General features: G+C 47.2%; 1 protein-coding gene across 1 annotated transcript in view; it reads right to left on the reverse strand.

The window, feature by feature from the left end:
- Positions 1 to 21,248, reverse strand: part of TENM4 (teneurin transmembrane protein 4) — a 229,066-nt gene that overhangs the window by 118,936 nt on the left and 88,882 nt on the right. The window contains exons 8-9 of the mRNA XM_012744510.3: positions 21,031 to 21,231; positions 2,403 to 2,588 (exon numbers count right to left, since the gene is read on the reverse strand). Coding sequence (XP_012599964.2) covers positions 2,403 to 2,588; positions 21,031 to 21,231 — 387 coding nt within the window. The remainder of the gene's footprint in view (positions 1 to 2,402; positions 2,589 to 21,030; positions 21,232 to 21,248) is intronic.

Raw genomic sequence — 21,248 nt, forward strand, 5'->3', positions numbered from 1 at the left:
TTTCTCTTGGGGATGCAGCTGGCCACAGGCAGAGACCCACGGACAGAAGGTTGCCATGCAGGAAAATTAGACAAGGACAAAGAAAATGCTCACCACACAATGAAAGGTAATAGAATTCTGAGCCAAAGTCCTTTCACCTGAGCAACTATGACTAGTCCATTAGTTCTTCAATGTCCTATGACATTTTGCTGGTATTTAGGACTGTCAACCTTCCTCTCCTATTGTGCACATTTACCTTGATGTATTTCTTATCTGGAGGGGAAAAAGCATCTGCAACCCCAAGGAGGAATCTGTTCTTAAAGAGTGATAACAGGGTGTGCTAGGGAGGGGAGGAGTAAATGGTTTGACTTCTTGGCATCAAAATAAAAGAGACTTTCTTAAAGCCAGGCTGATGCATATCCCCAAGACACTGCATGTAGCAAGGCCTGCCCACAGGCCCTGGCATGAATCATCTGTGATTGGATTAAGGGATAATTTCCCTAAGTCCCTAATCATTTGACTCAGATGAGACACTTTTATCTTTTATAAACTTTTTGGAATTTTGGTAAGGTGAGCTGAGGACTCTGTAAGCAAGTGATAGAAAACAGAATGTGCTCTCTCTGAGCTCTGCTTTTTTTGTCTTATTTTATTTTTAAATAGGGAGGAGCCTTTTGCTGGGCTGGGAGGCTGAAAGATCAGTCCGTCCTTAGCTGGAGTTGAGGGGAAAGCAGAGTTTATAGAATAGGTCACCTCAGATGGCTAGGGCCACCCCCTCATTAAGGGGCTACCAGGACAATCACGAGGTAGGGTGGCACTGACATAACGAAGCCACCAAGTAGTGTACAGTAAGATGACATGGCACAATCTGCTGCAGAAAAGCAGGAAGGGCTGCTGTCAGCATGGAGTGGCTCTGTTGGAATGGGGGCTAGGGCCAGGTAGGTGAGGAGCTCTGAGCACATAGCCTCTGGGAAGGAGCTGATGCCCCAGGGCTTTGTCCTGCAAGGACCCTAGAGCTGGCAGCTGGTGGGGAGGAAATCAAGCTTCAAATTCCTGTTCTACCTCTTTAAGTTACATGAGGTTGAGCCTCAGGCTGGAAAAGAGGAAATAATACATACTGCTTCACAGGGTGATTGTTAAGAGAATAAAATAACACAGTACAAGTTCTCAGCACAGCGCTCAGCACGTTGTAAATACTTAAAAATTAGAAGCCATTATTGTTATTAATAAGTGTAAGACAGTCTGTAGTAGCCAGTGATGTTGCTAGGATGGGGATCAAGGATATAAACTAATGTCAGGCTGCAAAACAAAAAGAATGAAGACTTTAAAAACCCACAAGAGATAAGAGGTAGCTCTGTTTGCTCAAAATTCCTTTGTCTTTCCAAAGCTTTGGGGCGTGTCTTCCAGTTTCTCTAAGACCCAAGAGGTCACTTTCCGAGCTGGAAAGGCACATGGAATCCTGCCTTCTAAAGCCATGTGCTCACCATCTGATCACAGACCCTTCATTAAAAAAAAAAAAAAAAAAAAAGACGGGAAGAAGTTAAAACACACATACATAAACTAGTTGATTCAATAAAGAGCTTTTGGTGAGTGTTCATTCCAGGATAATAAACAAAGCAAAACGTCTGGCTGAGTTTAAAATCAACAAGACCAGCAGGAAAGGCAGAAAGAAGGGAACGAAGTGATCAGCTTGTTTTTAAAGCTGCCAACAGTGCTGCTTCAGCAGAGGCTGGTGCCAAGGAGACCCCAAGAGAGGGGAGAGGAGACAATTGCAAGCAGGATGGAAGCTGAGCACAGGGAAGGGGGATCCCAGGCCTAATGGACTGCAGATGTGGCCTTGGGGCCTGCGGGGAGCTTTCCCCAGGATTCCTGGCCTCTGCGGGAGCTCTGGCCCAGGAGCCAGTGGCCATGGAGGGCTCAGAGCTAAGCATGAGCCATCCCAGCCAGATAATAAATTTTGTATTAATAACAACCGCTACGTGTATTAGGCTTCCCACTGTGTGCCAGCCTGTGCCACATTCTTTACATGTATTATGTTTGTCTGTCTTCTAGGTGAGAAAACTGAGGCTCAGAGAGGGGACAGGACTTACTGACAGCTGCTAAGTGGCAGTCATCTGCCTCATTCCTGAACATTGAGCTCCTGGACACAAAGCTATACTGCATGTAGCCTAGGAGAAGCTAACTGGCAAGGCACCCTAACCAGCTAACTGGGACCTGGGAAATGGAAGCTGGGAGGAATCAGGTTGAAAAATGCCAAGTTGAAAGTCAACTGAGTCTAAATCCAAATGATGCCCTAGGAAAGGACAGTCATAATGCTGTCAGAGGAAAGGACTTTGTGCCCCCTGTTCCCACATGCAATGGGGGCCCTGACTGAGAAAGGTGTTGAGCAGACCAGAGGAAGTTCCCTGGGCCTGGGCCCGCCATACCGATGGTGCAGTGCTCGCCGTTCCAGCCGGGGCTGCACTCGCACTTGCCGTCGCGGCAGGTCCCGTGCTCGGCACAGCGCGGGTGGCAGGCCCGCTGGTCGCAGGCTGCCCCCATCCAGCCGTCCTCGCAGCGGCAGGTGCCCCCCACACAGACGCCATGGCCTCCACAGTCAGCAGCGCAGATCTCTGTGGGGAGGAGGAGGAGGGAGGACACAGGCCCAGGAGAGGAGGAAGGGGCCAGAGGGGTAGGGGAGGGAGGAGAGACAGAAACAAAACAAGCATTGAGAAAGCTATTGTTGGGCGCGAGGGTCACACTTGGCTACCTACCCAGGCTTCTGTGAGAGATCAGGATTCCCAGGGCTTGGGGGACTAATCTCCGTGGACAATGACCCTCGGACGAGAACAATTCTCTGGGCAGAAGAAGCCTGCCCGGCGCACGCTTCCCCACCAAAATAGAAGGGATTGAAAGGCTCTGCTCAATTTGCTCTTCCCCACTGCCAGCCTGTCCCTGCTTTTGTGCTTGCCACTTCCAAAGGGGACCGGCCTTCAGAACAGATGTGAGGAAAAGTCAAATTTAATTAAAAACCGGTTATGTGTGAAAACAAAGTGAGGATGAGTCCCCGTTGCCAAATGAAGTGCTTGTGGGTCTGGCCAGGCACGTGAGGAGTTCCGGGGCCTGCGCTTCAGCCCGGGCTTTCCGCCAATGGGGGTGGGGGGCGGGGGGCAAAGGAGGCAGGGCCCCTGTCCCACGGGTACATGCTGGGTTGTTGTTCAAAACCCACAGTTTGTTCTGCGCTTTTGCTGGGTTTATTCTGTGCTCCAGCTCCCTGCTTACTCACCCTAACGGCAAGCAGCATCTAAATGGGCTTTTAGATCCAAAGCAAACAGCTGGGGGGGCCACTTCACAGCCAGAGTGGAGTTGCCCACCCTTCACAAAGGCTCATCTGTGAGAGGGTGCGAAACACACAGGCCCCGATTCACAAGCCCCTCGGGCTCCAGGCCAGCCACGGCTTCCTGCTTATTGCAGGCAGAGGTGGTGAAGGCTTCCAAAATGCAAGTGCTCTTTAGGAAACAGGTTGAGCAACTGTGTCCACCGAAGCTTCCTGCCAAGGGCTCTCGTGGAGACCCTGACTTCATTCTTACGCCTCATGGCCCAACATTCTTCAAATTCATGTGAAAATCCCAACACTTTTCATTTCTTTCAAACTAAATTAGCTGGCACCTCTATCAAGTTGCATTTGCCCATTACTCCTTTCCAAGCTGCACGCCTGGTTTAGAAGCTACTAATATTCTAGCTACTTTTGAACAAGAAAACAAAACAAAATTAGGTCTCAGAGGCTCAGACCCTCCTGCCAATCTGAAAGACAATGGACAAAATGTTTCAGGATTAAAAAATAAATAGTAAGAGTTAACATTTATGGTGTATTCCTATGTTAGACACCCTGGCAAGCGCATTACCTCAAAAGGGAGGTACTTACACATACAGTAACACATCGGGTTTCTCAGCTGTAAGATGGGTTAGAGATATCTCTGACTTGGCGTCTGGGACCTGGGTTCTACACCAGGCTGTGGAGCGCCTGAGCTGTGTGATGTTGGGCAGGTCCCTGGACTCCGCTGAGCTGCAGGTCCTGGGCTGGGGAGCATGCCCGGTGTGAGGCTGCCTTGGAGTCGCCCTCTGCTGACCTCACCGGGCTGGAGCGAACACCCAGGGAAGCGGATGACAAAAGGGCATGGGAAAGATCCAGTAACTCAAGAAGGTTTCCTGAAGCGGAGGGCAGGATGGTGAGCTTCAGACTGGGAGTCTAGGGAGGTTTGTGAGGTCCATGCCTGCTCAGCCACTAACCTGGTGCGTGACCTTGGGAAGGTCACTTCCTCTCTTCTGGGTGTCAGTTTCCTCATCTGCAGGGGGAACCTGATGGTGTCTAAGGTCTCTCAACGCTCTAAGACTGTGGGATTCTATGACACAGCACCTTCCATGGTATACTACACCCCAAGACTTGGCTCAACTGTCACCCTCCTCTGAGAAGTCTCCTGTGATTTGCCCGTGGTTAGTCTCTCATTCCTTTCCTTACACTTTTACATGGGGGGGGGGTGATTTTCTGTTTTTGCGTCTGTCTTACCGTCAGACTAGTAACAACCTGAGCTGGGTCTAATTCCTCTAATCACCCCTATCCCTGGCGCCCCACAGATCATGGCACAGAATAGACCCTTTATTAACCACTTCGGTAGTGTGTCGACTATAGTCGGTAGCCACAGATGAACGCTCACAGCTGAGCGTCGACTTTAGCCTACAGCCGTGATATGACTTTTCTAATTTTTCATTTATCAAAGTAAAATTGTGAACATTTAAAAATAACATAATAAAAACATATATGTATATGTTACCTATTCGGATTTACATTACAAGTAAAACTGCCTATAAAATAAAACAAGCTTTCAGCGCTTTAAAGCTTTCCTCATCACACAAGAGCAAAATGGATTCATTGTCAATGCACAGCACAAATTATCGTGCAGACTATGAGTGCCGGCTGTGGGCAAGGTTCTGTGGCTGGTAAGCGCTGTACCGAAGTGGTTAAGGTTCCTTGCATAATGGATGAATCAGGGTGCTCCTATGGTTATAGGTGCCTGAGAATGGAAAACATTCATGCGCACCACCCTCGGCCTGGTTGCAAATCCATCCACGCCTGTGTGTTTCTCTCTGCCCGTATGAAAACATGCCATGTGAGGGTGAGTCTGTGGAGCTGAGTGTCACTACATCAAGCAGTCCCCCAGGATGTTATTCAAGCTCCCTTCCCTTCTCGCTCACAAGGCGTCCTCTTGGGCTTTCCTTAAGATAGAGAATGACAATCATCAGGCCTCAGGCTTTCCTGAAATTCCTGTTTCTTCTGCCCAACACTGTAAGGGCAGTGACCTCCTGGTGACACTGGAGGCTGGACCTGGGCTGAGAGCTAGTACTTTCTCCTGAGACCCTTGAGAGAGAGGACCAAGTTAGGATTTGTTTGGGTTTATTCAGCACTTTTTCCAGGTGGCAGTTCATGGTGTGAAAGTAAACAGCAAACAGCACTTCTATTCACTGAGGTGTGAGCCAGGAGACGGACAGGCTGCAGGGTCAAAGCCAGGGTGTTTCCAGGCAGCAGGGCACATAGAGATCATGGGCGCCAAGAGCAGAAGACTCAGGCTTCCCCACAACTGACCTCCAGACTTCAGCTCTTGGCTGACAGGGACTACACTGCGTTATTCATTAACCTAGAGGAAGGGTGGATGGAAGAGAGAAGACTTGGAATCAGACATGATTCCAAATCTAAGTACTGCCAGCTAAGTAATCTACTCAATAGCTCTGAGTTTCCTTTTTTTCCTCCATAAAATGGGGATTATAATGGCACGTACTTCTGAAGGTCCTTAGAGTCTGATATATAGTAGATATTAATGCATTTATATGGATTTATTTATTCTTCTAATAATATCCACACATGCCCACTAAATGCCCCAAATTGTACCCAGTGCTAGAAATACAGAGGTCAATAAGATATAATCTCTCTCCCCCAGGAGATCATATCCCTAATAAAGCACAAACTAATATTGGCATTCCAAAGAATAGCCAAGTCCCCTACAGCTGTTGCTCATGTCTGCTTATGTACAATGGATTAAAAGAACCACAAAGCTCAGAATCAGACAGATCTGTGATCTACTCGTGGCTTAGCCATTTACTGTCCAGGTAATCTGCAAGTTATGCAATGCATGGAGCCTTCCTTTCCATTTCTGTAATATGGGGATAAGTAATTCTCACTTCACCAACTTCACATAGTTGGGGTTGGATCAAATGAGGCAATGTGTGGGAAAGCCACATTAGTTTTGGCTTAAGTAATGCTTATATCGGGTTTTACAGTTTACAAAGCACTTTTCACCTACAATTCTCGTTTAACCATCATAACAATGTTGTGAGAACACCTGGCTATTAATCCTCGGAGAGGTGTGGATACTGAGACCCAGATAGTATAAAGTCATTCTACAAGGTCATGTGGCTGTGTAGTGCTTTGTTCTTGTTTGATAATCCTCATAATAATGCACCAAGATAGGCATTTTACAGATAGGGAAACCGAGCCTCAGAATGGGTGAGGACACTCACATGCCACGGGCAGGCTTTTCTTGGAGGGAAACTCCCGGCTTTCCTGGCAGATCCCCCTGCCCATTTCTGACCCTGCTGCTTATCCTTTGTTACATCCCAGCCAGACCCTGGATATGTGTGAAATGAAATGAGATCCTCTACACAGAGTTTCCCAGACACTTGGTCTCACTCTCTGCAGCTGCCCATCCAACACCCCATTTCCTTGCCAGTTTCCTCTAGACATGCTCTCCTGGCACGAAGCTGAAGTTGCCTGGCGGCTGGGCACCCCTCCACCAGCCCTTTACGAGCCAGGCTGTGAGCTCTTACACGTTTTAATGCGAGGGGCCTGCGCAGGGCGACCTTGATGTTTACGGGGTGCTAACTGATGATGACACAGGCTGTGAGCGCTCAGGTTCTCCTCTGCAGATGGGACTTCGCGGAGAGACCCACCGCCTCACCATGGGAGCAGAAACCTGAGATGCCACTTTATTTTATCGTTTGGCCTCAAGTCCCTATTGTTTCTTCCTCCCCTCCCCTCCCCTCCCCTCCCCTGCCCCCCCTCTCTTTCTTTCTTTTTTTTCCCTTGAAATAAAAGGAACTGCTTTACATTTCCTTCTCAGATTCTGCTCTGACATTAAGGCAGATATAAGTCCCAGCGTGGCTAGTGAAAACAAAGCAGGATGATGCTAAAGAATGTGCTTTGACAGCTCATATGCCTTTTACATAATGTAAGTGGTCCTTTTTGAAATTTGAGTCACAGCTCCTCTCTAAGTCACAGGTTTCCTTATGTAAGCTGGAGATGACATCAACGACTGTACTTTGGAGGGCAGCTGTAGGCATTACTCTCTGTTGATTTCTTGGGTGCTCACTATGTGTAAGTCCTGCAGTGGGCACTGGGGATCCCATGGTAATTATGACAGTCACAGGTTTTTCTTGACCCCAAGGAGTTTACATTCTAGCATAGCAGACAGATATAATCTCAATCACTTAAATAAGTTAGCATGAATGAAAGTGGAGCGTCTAGCACAGTGCCAGGTGCATAGTCAGGATACAATAAATAAATACACATTTTTATAAGAAAGGAAATGAGATGTAGTAGCAAGTGCACAAGACTGAAGTCAGAAGATCATATGTAAATTTTGACTTTTACAATATACTCAATAAAAGGGAGCATTTGATAAATGCTAGGGAACTTTCACATGAACAAAATCAGAGGTTTTTGACTGAATGGTGGTGGGCTGGAGTCTGGGAGGAATCTTCTGAAGTACTGTGGAGTATACAAGCTATAGAGTAGACATGAGTTCAAATTCTGACTCTCCAATGTCCTAGCTGTGGGTCTTTGGGGAAATTACTCAGCTGTGGGTCTGAGCCATATTCTTCACCCCTAAAATGGGGAGAGTAATCATGGTCGCCCCACTGAGTGGGTGGTGATAATCGAAGGAGACTGTGTATGAAAAGCTCTATGTAAGTACGTGGTGCACACGGCTGGTTGCTGAGGCCCCAAGACGTACTGTCTCAGCACAACTCCAAGTCACCGAGCAGAGGAGCAGCCTCCTGAAGAGTGAAATATTTGCTTTTCTAGTAGCAGACTCAAACCTTGGGTATGAAGCTCTCCATTGGTCACCTAGCATGGCCCCAAGGGTATCAAAACCTAGGTAGAAGTCATTTGTATTTGTAGCCTGGGCTTCCTCTCAAAATCAGGGGGAAGTCCTCAACTGTCCTAAAATTCTCATTCCCAGCTTATAAAGTTCTTGCCTGAACTGTACAGGTCCTTGGAGATGAACCTGGCCAGGCCCAAGAACACATTAGCTCTTCTGTAGAAAGTCAAACCCACAGCACTACCCCTTCCCCACCCCACCTCTCCCCTGTCTTACCTGTGTACATATCTGTCTTCGCTCTAGGCTGGAAGCCCACCTGCTAGAAGAGTCTAACTTCTATCCTTCTTGCTTCCCTGGCACTAGCACCACTTGTGGCACAACATGGATTTCAACAAATGTTTGTTGAAAGAACAGATGAATGAAAATGAAAAGTTCCATGGAAGAGGTGTATGTCAGTTGGCTAGACTCTATCTCAGGGCCATACAGTGTGTAAGTTTTTGTTAAATATATTCACATACAGACTCAGTTTCCTTTGTGCCTAAGCCTCTTAGCAACTCATCTTCCCCAATGTCTGATTGTGAACTCTGTAATTTTAAAAAGTGTCTTAGTTCTTACTCTCAGATACACATATTCCTTCACACCAATGCCCATGTCACACCTGTTCTTCTATGAAATGGAAGGAGGGGGACACATGGGGAAGGGGTGGAAGGGAGGGGATATGATAGAAGGTTTGGCTAATGGTTAATTATGCCAAAAAATGTATACATACAGGAAAAGCTGCCCCAGGCTCTTCTCACTAAATGTTAATCTCCACACAAGCCCAGATGAAGCCTAGGACCTATCACAGCTATGTTTTAATTTGTCTGGACTTACTTTATAATCCTATTCATTAAAGTGGCTGGTAGGGGAAGCTGTGCCTTTCTCCTAAAGGGGGAGACTTATGCATAATTTTCCCATAAAATTTCTTCTACTTACAAAGGTGCTCAAAATTGATATAAGTAAGGTACAGAATAGACCCCTCCCAAAGATCTGCATACTTTCCTGCTGAGCAAGGAACAGAGGCAGATGAAGCTGGGATGTGGAAATAGTCTTGGCCATGTTAGACCTCCTGGGGTGTCCTTTCTTAAATATGCCTTTAGCACAAAGAGGGATAATAAGTACAATTGCTCTATTTTGCATAGGACCTGCGGTTCTGAGGATGACCTGAAGAAATTATAATAGTGGGTTAAATAATTTAAAGTGATTCCTGCCAGGATTTTCCATTTCATCACTAGATCATTTGAGTTACTGCACAACCAGGGGAGTTTCTCTGAAATCCTGGTGTACTTAAAGTCCAAGCCAAACTCATCAGCATTTGAGGCAAAAATAAGGGAAAAATGGAATATTCTCCTTGGAACGTTCTCCAATGTTCTAGAATAGTTATTGGTATAACACAAATATGGCCTCACTGAATGCTTACAATAGTCCGGCAATGATACTTTCCCTCCTGTATCATAGTTAAGCAGACAGCTTGGGGAGGCTTGCTGAAAGGAACTCAGCTAGAATGAAAGGCCTGTGAATTGTGGAATCAGGTTGGGCCATGACTCAGACGTAATCTGCCAGTGTCCCCTGATTGTTGATTATGTGTCAGATCTCTGCCCAGCTACACGACAAGATCTCTGGAATCAGAGTCCGACTCTCCCTCCTCATCCCAACCTAGTACCTACTTCCTTTTGCTTGTGTGTTTATCTGTCTGCTCAGCCACCAACCGTCTATCAGTCCATCCTAATCAGCTATCTATCACCAGGCCACCTAACTGCCAATCTACCCATCTGTCCAACTGTGTGACCTGGGCAAGTTCCCTCATCCCTCTGTATATCAACATTCTCATCTGCAAAATAGGGTATAGACACCCACATCTGCATATGTGCTGATTAAATGAATACTAAGTAATGCACCTAGTGTCGTGCACATTTTTTACAGGGCGAACACTCACTGTATGGCAGCTCTACCATGTGTACGTGCTGGAAAGAGCCAGGGGAAGGGAGGGCTTGAAGACACGGGGATGCCGTTCAACTGAGGCACCTCTCACCAGGTGGAGAGGACAGATATGAAGCACAACCCGAGGGACAGGTTTAGCGGTCACCTCATGCCCCGGGGAGAGGGATACAGGTGAGAGACATGGGGCACAGGCTGCGCAGGGAGCAGGGCCGACACTGGGGAAGTGCTTAACCATTGGCCTCAGTCTCCTCAGCGAGGAAGGAGGCAGGGACCTCTGCTGGTGAACGGATGTGGCATTTGAAAGCACCCCCGTGGGGGACGAGAGAGCACACAGAGTACAAGAAGGGCAGCTGGGAGGGCCCCGCAGAGGGTAAAGACTGGGCATGGTGTGATTTGGCTCAGTGGCACTCCGACACCAGCTGTAAGATCAGAAATGGTGACTACTTGGAACAACGCTGGGTTTTGCCAGGTGGGAGTGGAAGGAAGCTGCAGAGACACGGGAGCTGTGAACGATGCAGGCAGGTGGCCGAGGTGAAGGGCCACGGGAACAACGGAAAATGAAGAAGAAGGGCAAGCCAGGAGAGAGCTGACGCTGGAGAAAGTGGCTGGGTTCTGGCCAGGAGATCTCATTTCAGTGGATTAGGGCCAAGGGAGAAAACAAGGAGGAAAACTAGAGGAGCATGAGGAAGTACTTCAGAGATTCTCTAAATGGAAACACAAGGGCCCAGAGGGAGGAAGTGCCTCACCCTATGCCATGCAGTGGCACGTGTGCTCAGAACTTTAGCAAGAACTTGCTGGCCGCCTTAGGAGTCGGCCATGTGAGGGGCCAGCTAGATAAACAGCTACAGGAGGGCCGTTGCTGCACCCGTGGGTCCCTCCTCTGTGCTTCCGCGTGTGCAGTGTCCATAAGCCAGGCTCCTGCACCCTGATCCTCACATGTTCAAGTCCAAATGGGCTTTCAGATCTGGCTCCAACGCCACCTCCTCCTTGAAGCCCCTCCCAGTGTCCCCGCTGGAAGAGCTCCCCTTCTGCCTTCCCAGAGCCCTTTTACGTGGTTCTTTCCTTCTCGGGGCTGTTAGTCTATCTGTGTTGCTGGAGGACCCTGCCGTCACCAGATTCATCTCTGCCTTCCCGAGCAAGTCTCACACAGGGAACATATTCTCTGACTGCATCCCTATCGCCAAATTCTAGTACAGGGCAGAATGCTCCACAGAACTATTCAAGGTTCTGTGATTTCACACAGAGCAGAGGCTTGTAATCAGGGAAGCTGGGTTCAAGAGCCTGCTCTGCTCCTTCCTAGCTATGTGCACCAAATATCGCACACCTTTGAGAGCCTTATCTTTGTCACGTATAAAATGGTGATAATGATACCTATCTACCAGAATTTTAAAATTGATTTAAAAATACACTGAGTACCTACTAAGTGCCAGATATCCCTAGAGGCTAGGGATATGGAGATGATATAAAATGATTCCTACCCATAAGGAACTCAAGTCTCCTGTGCATGTAAATGAGCACAAAGCTGGCCACCATACCTAGCAGCACACAGTAGGCTAATTATAAGTTAACTTTCCCTCCCACAGGCCAGATTGCTTTATAGTTTGAACAAATTAGCATTCTCCAAGTGTGGCACCTACTCTCTCTCCCTTCCGCCCTCACTAATTCGGGCAGATGGTTTTTAGTCTCAGTGAAGGTTTTAGGAAGAAGCCAGAAGGGGACGGAGATGCAGGAAAGGAGCCTCTGACTTCCTTACAGTAATTAGCCTCCTTTAGACATGGAGGCCAAACCCAAGCTATTCTCTTGTGCTTTTCAACTTCCCTCCCTATCACCCGAGAGTCAGAGCTGCTTCAAGCCAGGGCTCTGTTCCACAGATGGAGATGGCAGAAAGCTAATGAGCCTTGGAAACCACACGGCCTTTCACCTCATTCAAGGAGCTTGGAGAGCTTTCAAATCAAGCAGAAAAGTGGATTCCAGTACGTTGGTGCAGAGCAGGTCTCCACATCTATTCCCCCAGGACTAGAATTTCAAGCCTTTACAAAACACCTATCACAGAAAGCAGTAAGCCACTGCCATTCATCTTAATTGGAGAGTATCTGGTCTCCTGATTAGAGGAGTTCAAACCTTGCTTGGAGAGGCCTCCAAACGGGGGGCTGGCTTTGCTGAAGGAAATAGCCAGGAAAGGGCTGGTGAGCAAAGAAGCCAAAGAACATGACTGGGATATATATTTTTGGCCAGGGTTGGAACCTAACCAGAACCCCACTAAAAGGGCCCCACTGGGTGACATGAAGGGAGAGCTGATGCTAAATCCCAAAGATCTCTGACCCTGACAACCTTTTGCAGAAGGCCCATTTCTCCACTTAGTCATAAGCTCACCTGTCTCTTTCCTGGACACCAGCACCCGATGTCTCCTCAGGCACTTCCAACTGCATGCTGATACTGGAGTAGCTTTCTAAAACCAAATGTGACTGTGTCACACTTCTGTTTAAAACTTCTCAGTGGCCCCCAATGACAGTTAAAACCTAAACTCATTCAAGGCCATTCACGACCTGACTCCTGCTGGCTTCCTTCACCCTTTCCCTGCCTCACTACTGCCATGAAGACCCTAAGCTAAATCACTCCAAACTACTGGGCTTTCCCAGAAAATGCCCTGATCTCCCATTTTGGTACATGTTGCAAGTCTTTGACTTCTACAGCTGCCAGGTGCTTGCTGCCTCCTTCTGTCTCTGCCTGCTCACATCTGACCTCTGTCACCCACGTACGTCCCACTCTGATCACTAGTTGAAAAGTGATTGCTCCTTTTCTTGAAGCCTTGTACTAATGCCAAATGCACCAAGTTCACGATGCAATTTATGTGGTTCCTAGCAGTGTTACTAAATGAAGTGGTACCTTATAAACCTGACACCTGATTCACTGGCAGTTTTAGCACAAACCTTGGTAATAGCCAATGGCAGAGTTGAGCAGGGGATAAACATGGGCTCTGAGGCCAGAAGAGCCTGGATTTGTTTCCCCACAGTGTCTTTGGGTAAGTCACTCCAGTTCTCTGGACCCTGGTCTCCGGGGAATAATACCGTCTACAGTATCAGAGGCTTATGTATTTGTTGGTTGAATAAATCACGAAGCACATACATGAAGGAGCTCTGTAAAATGTAAAATTTCCATTCAAAGAAGAGGTATTTTTAAAAATTACAAGTTATCATAGCAGCAGTTTGATTCAGGAAGACAACTAGAGATTTCGTGCGAGCGATATCAGCTTGGGCATCCAAATAGAAATCTGATTCTGAAGCCCAATTTCAGGAAGGCTCATATTTGCATAATGAAGAGTTCCGATTCTGATAGGAAATGTTCCAGGGCTGTCAGGGGAAATTCTACTAAATTACAAATCTGCCAGCTCCTGGTTTATCAACCTTTAACTCTGGCGGTATTTAGCAGCATGCCTATCTGGGCCCAATTTTCCAGTCTTTGATTAAATGTTAGGTACTGACCGTCTCATTGTGTCTAAACCTCCACACTACATCCCAGATGGCTGCTGGGCTCTTCCCTGCCTCCCTTTGGCCCTCCCCTTCCTTCTCTGCGCCAGCGTCAATCTCTCAGATATTTATTATTCTAAAGTTTGATTTTAGGCTGTCACTTGCTGTTGGGGAGGGGTACGGGAAATGTCAAGTCTCAATGGATATTATTCCTTGGGTGAAATTCTAACCTTGAGTTTCCCCTGTTGTAACATACCTATACAGAAATAGCCCAGCCTGATCGTTTCCTTTTGATGTTTAATTGGATGTCGGTGCTGCGCTTTCTGGGCTGAGAAGCTAATGCTTCTCAGAGAGAGAACAATTCCGGCTACACAAATGAGACTTGTAACAGGGGAGAATGCTCAATGCTGAATCTAATTTTCTCTCCCATCCATGAACATAAGACAATTTCTCTGGCATTAAAGCATCTCACTCAGTCTTTCTGTCATTAATAAGAATTAAATTTTGTTCCCTCAAATTTAAATGTAATTATATTTTGCCTTGTAAATAAAATTGAATTTAGCACTAATGCAACTGCTATGTTTAGAGCTTTAATTTTTTTTTAACCCTGTTGCTACTTTTAGCTTTTTTTCTTTTAAAACGTTGGGTTTATTTTGCTGTCAATTGTGACTTAATTTGATAAAAGAGCTTTTCAGCTCCATATCCACTGTCATTACTGTTATTATTCATGCGTTGTGACTTTCTTTCCTTTTGGGTAGGGGAGGGGAGTAACAGAGAGGAAACTGGAAGCTCAGAGGGTCTGAGTTTGAATTCTAGAGGGTCCCCCTAAATTATGGTAGAATCTAGGCCAGGCTGAGTTGAGAGAGCTAAAGAGTGAGCCCTGACATGGAGTCTGAAAGAGAAACCTTCAATGTTGACTGAAAGAAATTTTAAGCCCAGATTTTTGGTAAGGTAATTAAGTGGGCTCCACGACCTGGACCCTGCCTACCTTCTGGCCTTACTTCCTACCACCTACCCCTGCGGCTCCTACTCTCCCATCAGACTGAGGTGCGACTTTCCAACAGATCACACACTCTACTTGTGCACACGCAGTTCCCTTTGCCTGCACTGCGCTCTCCTCCTTGGCCACCAGGGGCCTCCCTTCAGTCCCAGTTCACCGTCTGGCTCACAGGTTTCCTTGGTGAGGACCTGGTTCCTCTCCCAGCCCTCTACTGGCCAAGTGCACTGCACCTGCCCTCGTGCTTCCAAACCATACTGTGTACACATCAATCAGAGCCCTTATCATGCTGCATAATTCAATGTTTCACTTCCTGAATAGACTGAGGGACTCTGCTCCTTCATGCCTAGAACGGTGCCCAGCACACAGGAGAGACCAGAAAGGCTCAGTGAATGAGTGAAAGGAATGCGTGTGCCTGTCGGCACGGGTACAGGTCTGGAGCTGTTGTGGGGTGTTCTCTCTGTGGAGGGTGAGCTCCTCTCTGGAATGGAAGTCAGGAAGCTCATTCTCCTGAGGGGAGGCTGATGCTAACGCCCTTGTGCTATGGGCCACTGACCTAGTTGTTCGGGTATAAATGTGTCAGCTCATTAATGACTGGTCATCTAGAATTGATGACCAGTGTTGGGGGCTGGAGGTAGAATATGGTAGAGAGACTCAGCGATTCCAAGGAAACTGAGTCTCTGAGAAAGAAAGCAAGTTGTTTAAGGTTGCATAGACTCAGCTCCAGGTCTTCTGGCACCAAACCTTCACTATATAAATTGTCCTCAGACCTAATTAGAGCCAAAGGACTGTTTGGGCAATTTAGATCTAATCATGCATTCCAAAAATAAACACTAATACTTCATTTATTAAGTGCTTACTGAATGCCCAGCCACCATGCTAGGCATTTTATGCATATATATTAAAGCTAATTTGGAAAACAACCCTTCAAGGCAGGAATATTAGCCATATTCTATGCATAAGCTGAGCCTTGAAAATCTACTTCAAATCCCAAGCAATTCTTACTGACTGCACATGCTACTTCCAAATCCATGTTACCGAATCTCTAAAACATCTCCACCTGTTATTCCATGAAACTCAATTGCAATGAAATGATAAGAATCATAAACCAGCAGCATGAGCATTTTACAGGCAGAAGCTCTGCCAGGTACTGCTTCTGTGAGCCTGCAACCCTAAGGAATACAATACAGTGAGAGGCCCTCTCAAATAAAACTCATTTATGCCAGACAAGGCTGGAGTGAACTCACAGAGCAATGGAAATGAGGGATAAATTTATGAAGCTGAGGACAGATCCTATGGGGTGAGGGTGGGGAAGGAAGACCCGAAGGAGAACCAATGGAGGGCAAATGATGCGTCTAATGGGTGACCCTTGAAAGGGTGCCCTGGAAAATGCCACAGAGCCTGAAATCTTCTTCAGAAGTCATTAGGCTCTGAAAGAAAGGTAGGCTTTCCTGATTCCAAGGATCATCTCAAAGAGGTTAAATTCCTTCCTTTGTCTGGGGCAGCTCTGAGCCAAGAGGATGAAAAGTCAACCAAAACTATGGGGGTGAGGGGTGGGGGTGGGAGGAGTTGCTCTGCTCAGCAGCACTGCCACTTGGTGCAAAAGCTGACAAGGCATTGAGCCCAGGAGGGCTGCTCCCTGGGGAGGGGGGCTTAAGGGAGGTGAACTGAGAGGGCTCTTGTCCAGGAGGGGTCTGGCTGGCAATGCACATGAAACTAACATGAGCTAGGGCTGGAAAGTAACAGAGAAGGAGCCCAGAGATCTGGTTCTAGCCCTGTGGAGTGTGTGCAGGGTGGGAGGGAAGGGGTTTATGGGTAGGCAGAGGGAGGGCAGTCCTGAGAGAAGGGATCAGGCCGTCTGTCTGGCAGTGTGCTGAGCTCTCTGCTGTGTTCCCAGTGGGCTCTCTCTTTCTCTCTTTGACCATTCACTGGTTAAGTCATTCGTGCAAGAATCCCTGAGAACCTAATGCACGCCTGGCCCTGTGCTAGGATAGACACCAACCTCATGGAATTCACAGCTTGTTAGGGAAAGATGTGACTACAATACAGTGCTCAGTATACCGCAGTGCTTAGCAGAGACCCTGGAGCCAGATCTGCTTTGGATCTGGATTCTGCCACTTACTAAGTGGGTGGGGGTGGGGGAAGGAGGAGGATGCTGGCGTGTAATTTAATCTTTCTGAGCTTCAGTTTCCTCATCTGCAAAATGGTAATAGTAATACTTTCTTTTTAACCCTCCCTTCTTAGTTAAGGGTCCGTATGATAACAGGTGTAAAGCACTTAGATCACTGCCTGGTACCCGGTAAGGTAAGCACTAAGAGACGGGTGGCTCTTTAACGCTCCATCCTGTGGCTTGTCAGGAAGAAAGACTGCTGACAAGGAAACTGCTTTGGATGGAAAGGGGGATTTAATTTAAAAGCTGAATTACTTTGGACTAGTCATTTCCCCTCTCTAGCTCTTTTCTATTTGTAAAACAACAGCAGCAGTCATCACCTCCCCCCATCACTACCGCCACATTGTCATTGTCACCAGCCCAAATGATTCGGGAAGTGAGGTCTCACTGGGCCCAGAGCTGAGGACAGAAGTGGGTTGGGGCTTGGGGGTGGGGCATATGACCTGTGTTCTTCTGTTCCAACAGCTATCTTGTGTGGTTTATCAGCAAGGGGGACCACATGAATGAGGCTGGATTGGAGGAGGAATTTCTGAGACGAGACTGGAAGCCAAATTGCTGGGAAGCCAGGGAACTGAGTAAACACTTGTATAAAATCTGACTTCACTGTTTCCACAAACCTACCCAAAGTGCTGGGAACTTGTCGGCTCACATTTCATTACAGGGCTGGTTGCTGAGTGCAGGGCATGTTGATTTAAGCTGCTTTCACTAAATCCTGCTCTTGGTGCCAGACAGCAAGACACTCATCTCAGGGACTACACAGTCCTACCTTCCTAGGAGGTGGGAGGCAGGGGGGCCCATCTCTGCCAACCCAAGAACCCATAATCAACACGGATGGAGCAAGGCTCACTTAGGCTGCGTCTGCTGGCCTGTAGCCCCCCACAGAAGGTCCGGGCAGTGTTTGTGCCAGCCCTGCCATCCCAGACAGCAAGAAGCATAAATGACATGACTAGACCTGTTGCTTGTCTCGGGTGTGAGCTGTGCCAGATACTTTGAGACCCATTTTGCCTATATCTTCTCACCCAATCCTCATAATAATTCCATAAGGTAATTTTACCTAAGAGGAAACTAAGAGTGAGAGAGGTTAAGCCCCTTGTTGAAGCCATTCAACTAGTAGGAAGCAAGTCTCCCCCCAAAAGCCTGGTGCCTTTCCCACTGCCCTGTAGCCACCTCCAAAACATAAAGACAGTCTCCTGGCGGTAGCGGATCCAGGCCATGAGGCATCTCCTGCTTAGCTTCACTGCAAAAACTCAATAGCTTTAAAACAGCTTCCACTCCGTGAAAGTGCCCTTGGAAGGGAGGTGGTGGAAAGACATAAAGTGCTTATTCTGTGACAGGCACTGTTCTACGTGCATCCAAAATGATATAATTTAATGATCACATAACCCGCTGAGGTACTATTAGTATCTCCATTTTTCAGATAAGGAAACTGAAGTCAAGAAAAGCTAAGTTTCTTGCCAAGATCACACAGTTAGCATGCGGCAGAACCAGGACTGAACCCAGGCAGGCAAAGTCTACACAGCAGGGGCTGAGGGGACCGAACAGTTAAAGTGCTTTCATTCTCTTTTTTTTTTTTTTATTGCAGCATAATATGGGGGTACAAATGTTAAGGTTACATACATTGCTCTTGCCTTCCCTCCCCCCTCGAGTCAGAGCTTCAAGTGTGTCCATCCCCCTGACAATGCACATTGCACATTTATAATGTATTATGCCCATCCCTTCCGCCCCTCCCACCTGCCCGACACCCGATAAATGTTTTGTTTTTGTTTTTGTTTTTTAACATTTTGGTTAGATTTTATAACTTTGCCTTTTACCTAGCAAGGGTTAGAGGAAACGGGCTCCAGACATAGGGGAGGAGACAGCAGAGGAGAGACAGTGGCCTGTGGGGGGCAGCAGAGAGCGCCAGGGTGCAGGCCAGGCTGCAGCCCCAGGCTGGGCGTCCCCCTCACCAGCAGGCCTCAGGCAAGGCACGGGAACCCCCTGGCCTCTTCACAACAGGGTAATACCATCCCTGCCCCCCCTGCCCACAGGGTGCTGCTGTGCAGGGTGTGTGTTTCTGTGTGAAACATGTTAGTATGCTACGAAGCACTTAACACACACAGGCGGTTACTACTATCATAAGGGGTGACAATAACTTTGCTGTCTTTTAAACTCCTGGCCTCGTGGCAATCATGACACCATTTTAGTCAGTTACAGGCTAGAGATTTAAAAACTATAATCCAATTTCTGAAAGGGCACATTTCATCTTGCCTCTTCATATCAAATGTCTCTGTTAATATCCCAGTGCTCTCACCAATGCGTGTTTCAATCATAATCAAAACAATAGCTAACATGTATTGAGCCCGTATCATGGGCCAAGAAGCATGCGAAACTCTCTTTTGCATTATCTTAAATAATCTCGCAATAACCCCAGAAAGTAAGTACTATCATTATCTTCATTTTATAGCTGCAAAAAGTGATATAACTTGCCCCAAGCAAGTCCTATAACTTGTCCTATAAGAAGTCAGTAGCGGGGCCAGGATTTGAACCAAGGCCTGTCTGACTCAGGGGCTTTTCTCACCACATGGATCCGCTTAGCCTTCTCACATACATGTTTCATACCAGTTATGGGGAGTGGTGTGCCCAGGACAGAGGAAGATGAGGTCTCACAATTCTACTCAAGGTCCCTTCTGATGGTTCTGTTGTCTCCTTTCACAGGGCCAACTAAAGAATACTTATTAATCTCACTCAAAGTTATACCTGCCTCCTCAGATGCTATGGAGTGTCATCAGGGATTAACAGTGCAAGACACGGTTATATACCTATCATAAATTAGCTTTGTGGCCTCATAATGAACAATGCAAGGCAGCGTAGCTTTAAGAGGACCATTTATTATACCGCTATAAACAGAGCTATATAAAAAGAATGATTCCTGAGACCCTGCACATCTGTGCTCACAATCATGTCTTTACATGAGCTTTGCAAACAAGGATAAAAGTCCAATTTAGACTACACATTGGATGTCAATTATGTATTCAACAGGGAAAGGTAATTCAAAGTATTCCAAAGACCTGAATGCTGCATGGATCTCATTTTTGCCAAAGGTCTCCACCATCTTTCCTGATCACAACCAGAACGGTTAATATACAACGTAATGAGCTAATCTGAGCTTCACTTTGTTTAAGCAATGGAGAGTGGTGAGGAAAATGATTTAGAGTAAAAAAATCTAGTTGAAGATGCTATCACTCTTTAGCTGTCTGTCCCTAGGCAGGATTACTTAAAAGTTTCTCTGAGCCTTAGCTCAGTTTACGTACCTTGATTTGTTTGTTGTCTCCCCTCCCCCTGCTAGGATGCAAGCTCTATAAAGGGAGGGATTTCCTAGTCTCTTCTCCCCTTGACTAGAAGAGGGCCTGGTACTGTAGGAGCTCAGTAAGTATTCATTGACTATATGTAACTTGGCAAAACAGAGATGATTGACACCTTTCTCAAAGGGTTTTTGTGTGAATTAAATGAAATATTAGGTGTGAACATAACCTACCATATACCAGTGCTGTGCCTGGTTTTCACATGTTCCAATTCAATCCTTACTTTGGGAGGGACCAAAAATCAAGTGTTTTCCAACAGAAAGGTGCCAACATAACTACCCTTTGCACTTAAACCCTGCGGTGAACCAAATACTACAGTCGACAACAACTTCACTCATGTGTTCCTTCATTCATTCATCACTGTTTATCGAGCAGCTGCTGTAGCTCAGGCCCATGCTGAGTCCTGGGGCTGCAGACATGAGTGAGATGCTGGCTACCCTCACGGAGCTTACTGCCTAGCAGAGCATTTCGCCAGAAAGGAAGGCAGGGTGAGGAGTGGGTGAAACAGAAGGGTTAGCTAGTTGGGGCCTACATCCTGTAAAGCCCCACGCTGCAGAGCTCGCCCAGGAACACTTTCCCTACGGCCCGGCCTCCAGGGATAACCATTTTAACATGAGAGATGAGATTTCAGTGACACCCACCTACAAAGATAAGTAACATTGTTAAGGGACACTGTTTTGAATCTCAAGGCTACCACTACAGAAGGGATCATGTGAGGATGTGAGTTTTGAGTCCTCTCTCCATCTAAGAGTAGAGGTGTTGCAGCTAGAGTTCGGGGAAAGAGGAAGAGCATTCAGAGACACGGGGAATGCACTGCTATGTGACTGAGAACAGGGCCAGGTCCCTGGTGAGGGCTGAATGGTTAACATGTTACAGTGGAAACCCCCTCCCCCACCCATGTTTTTCTCCCTGCCCTCCCCCCAGTTCCTTCCCCACTCCCTCCATCCACCCTTTCTCTCCCCACATTTACCAATAGAACAGTCATGTCCAGTCCAGCTTGGGTCACAGCTGCAGAGGCCGGTGTCTGGGAGGAAGGTTCCATGGCCTGAACATTGGTCTAAGCATGTGGCCCTGGGGGTCTCGCAGTTGGTGCCTCCCCACCCCACGGAGCAGTGGCACTCGCCTCTCACACAGACACCCCGGCTCGAACATGTGGGGTCCATGCAGTCCACTGTGACACGGAGGAAG

The sequence above is a fragment of the Microcebus murinus genome, chromosome 4 (assembly GCF_040939455.1).
Source record: "Microcebus murinus isolate Inina chromosome 4, M.murinus_Inina_mat1.0, whole genome shotgun sequence".
Classification (NCBI taxonomy): domain Eukaryota; kingdom Metazoa; phylum Chordata; class Mammalia; order Primates; family Cheirogaleidae; genus Microcebus; species Microcebus murinus.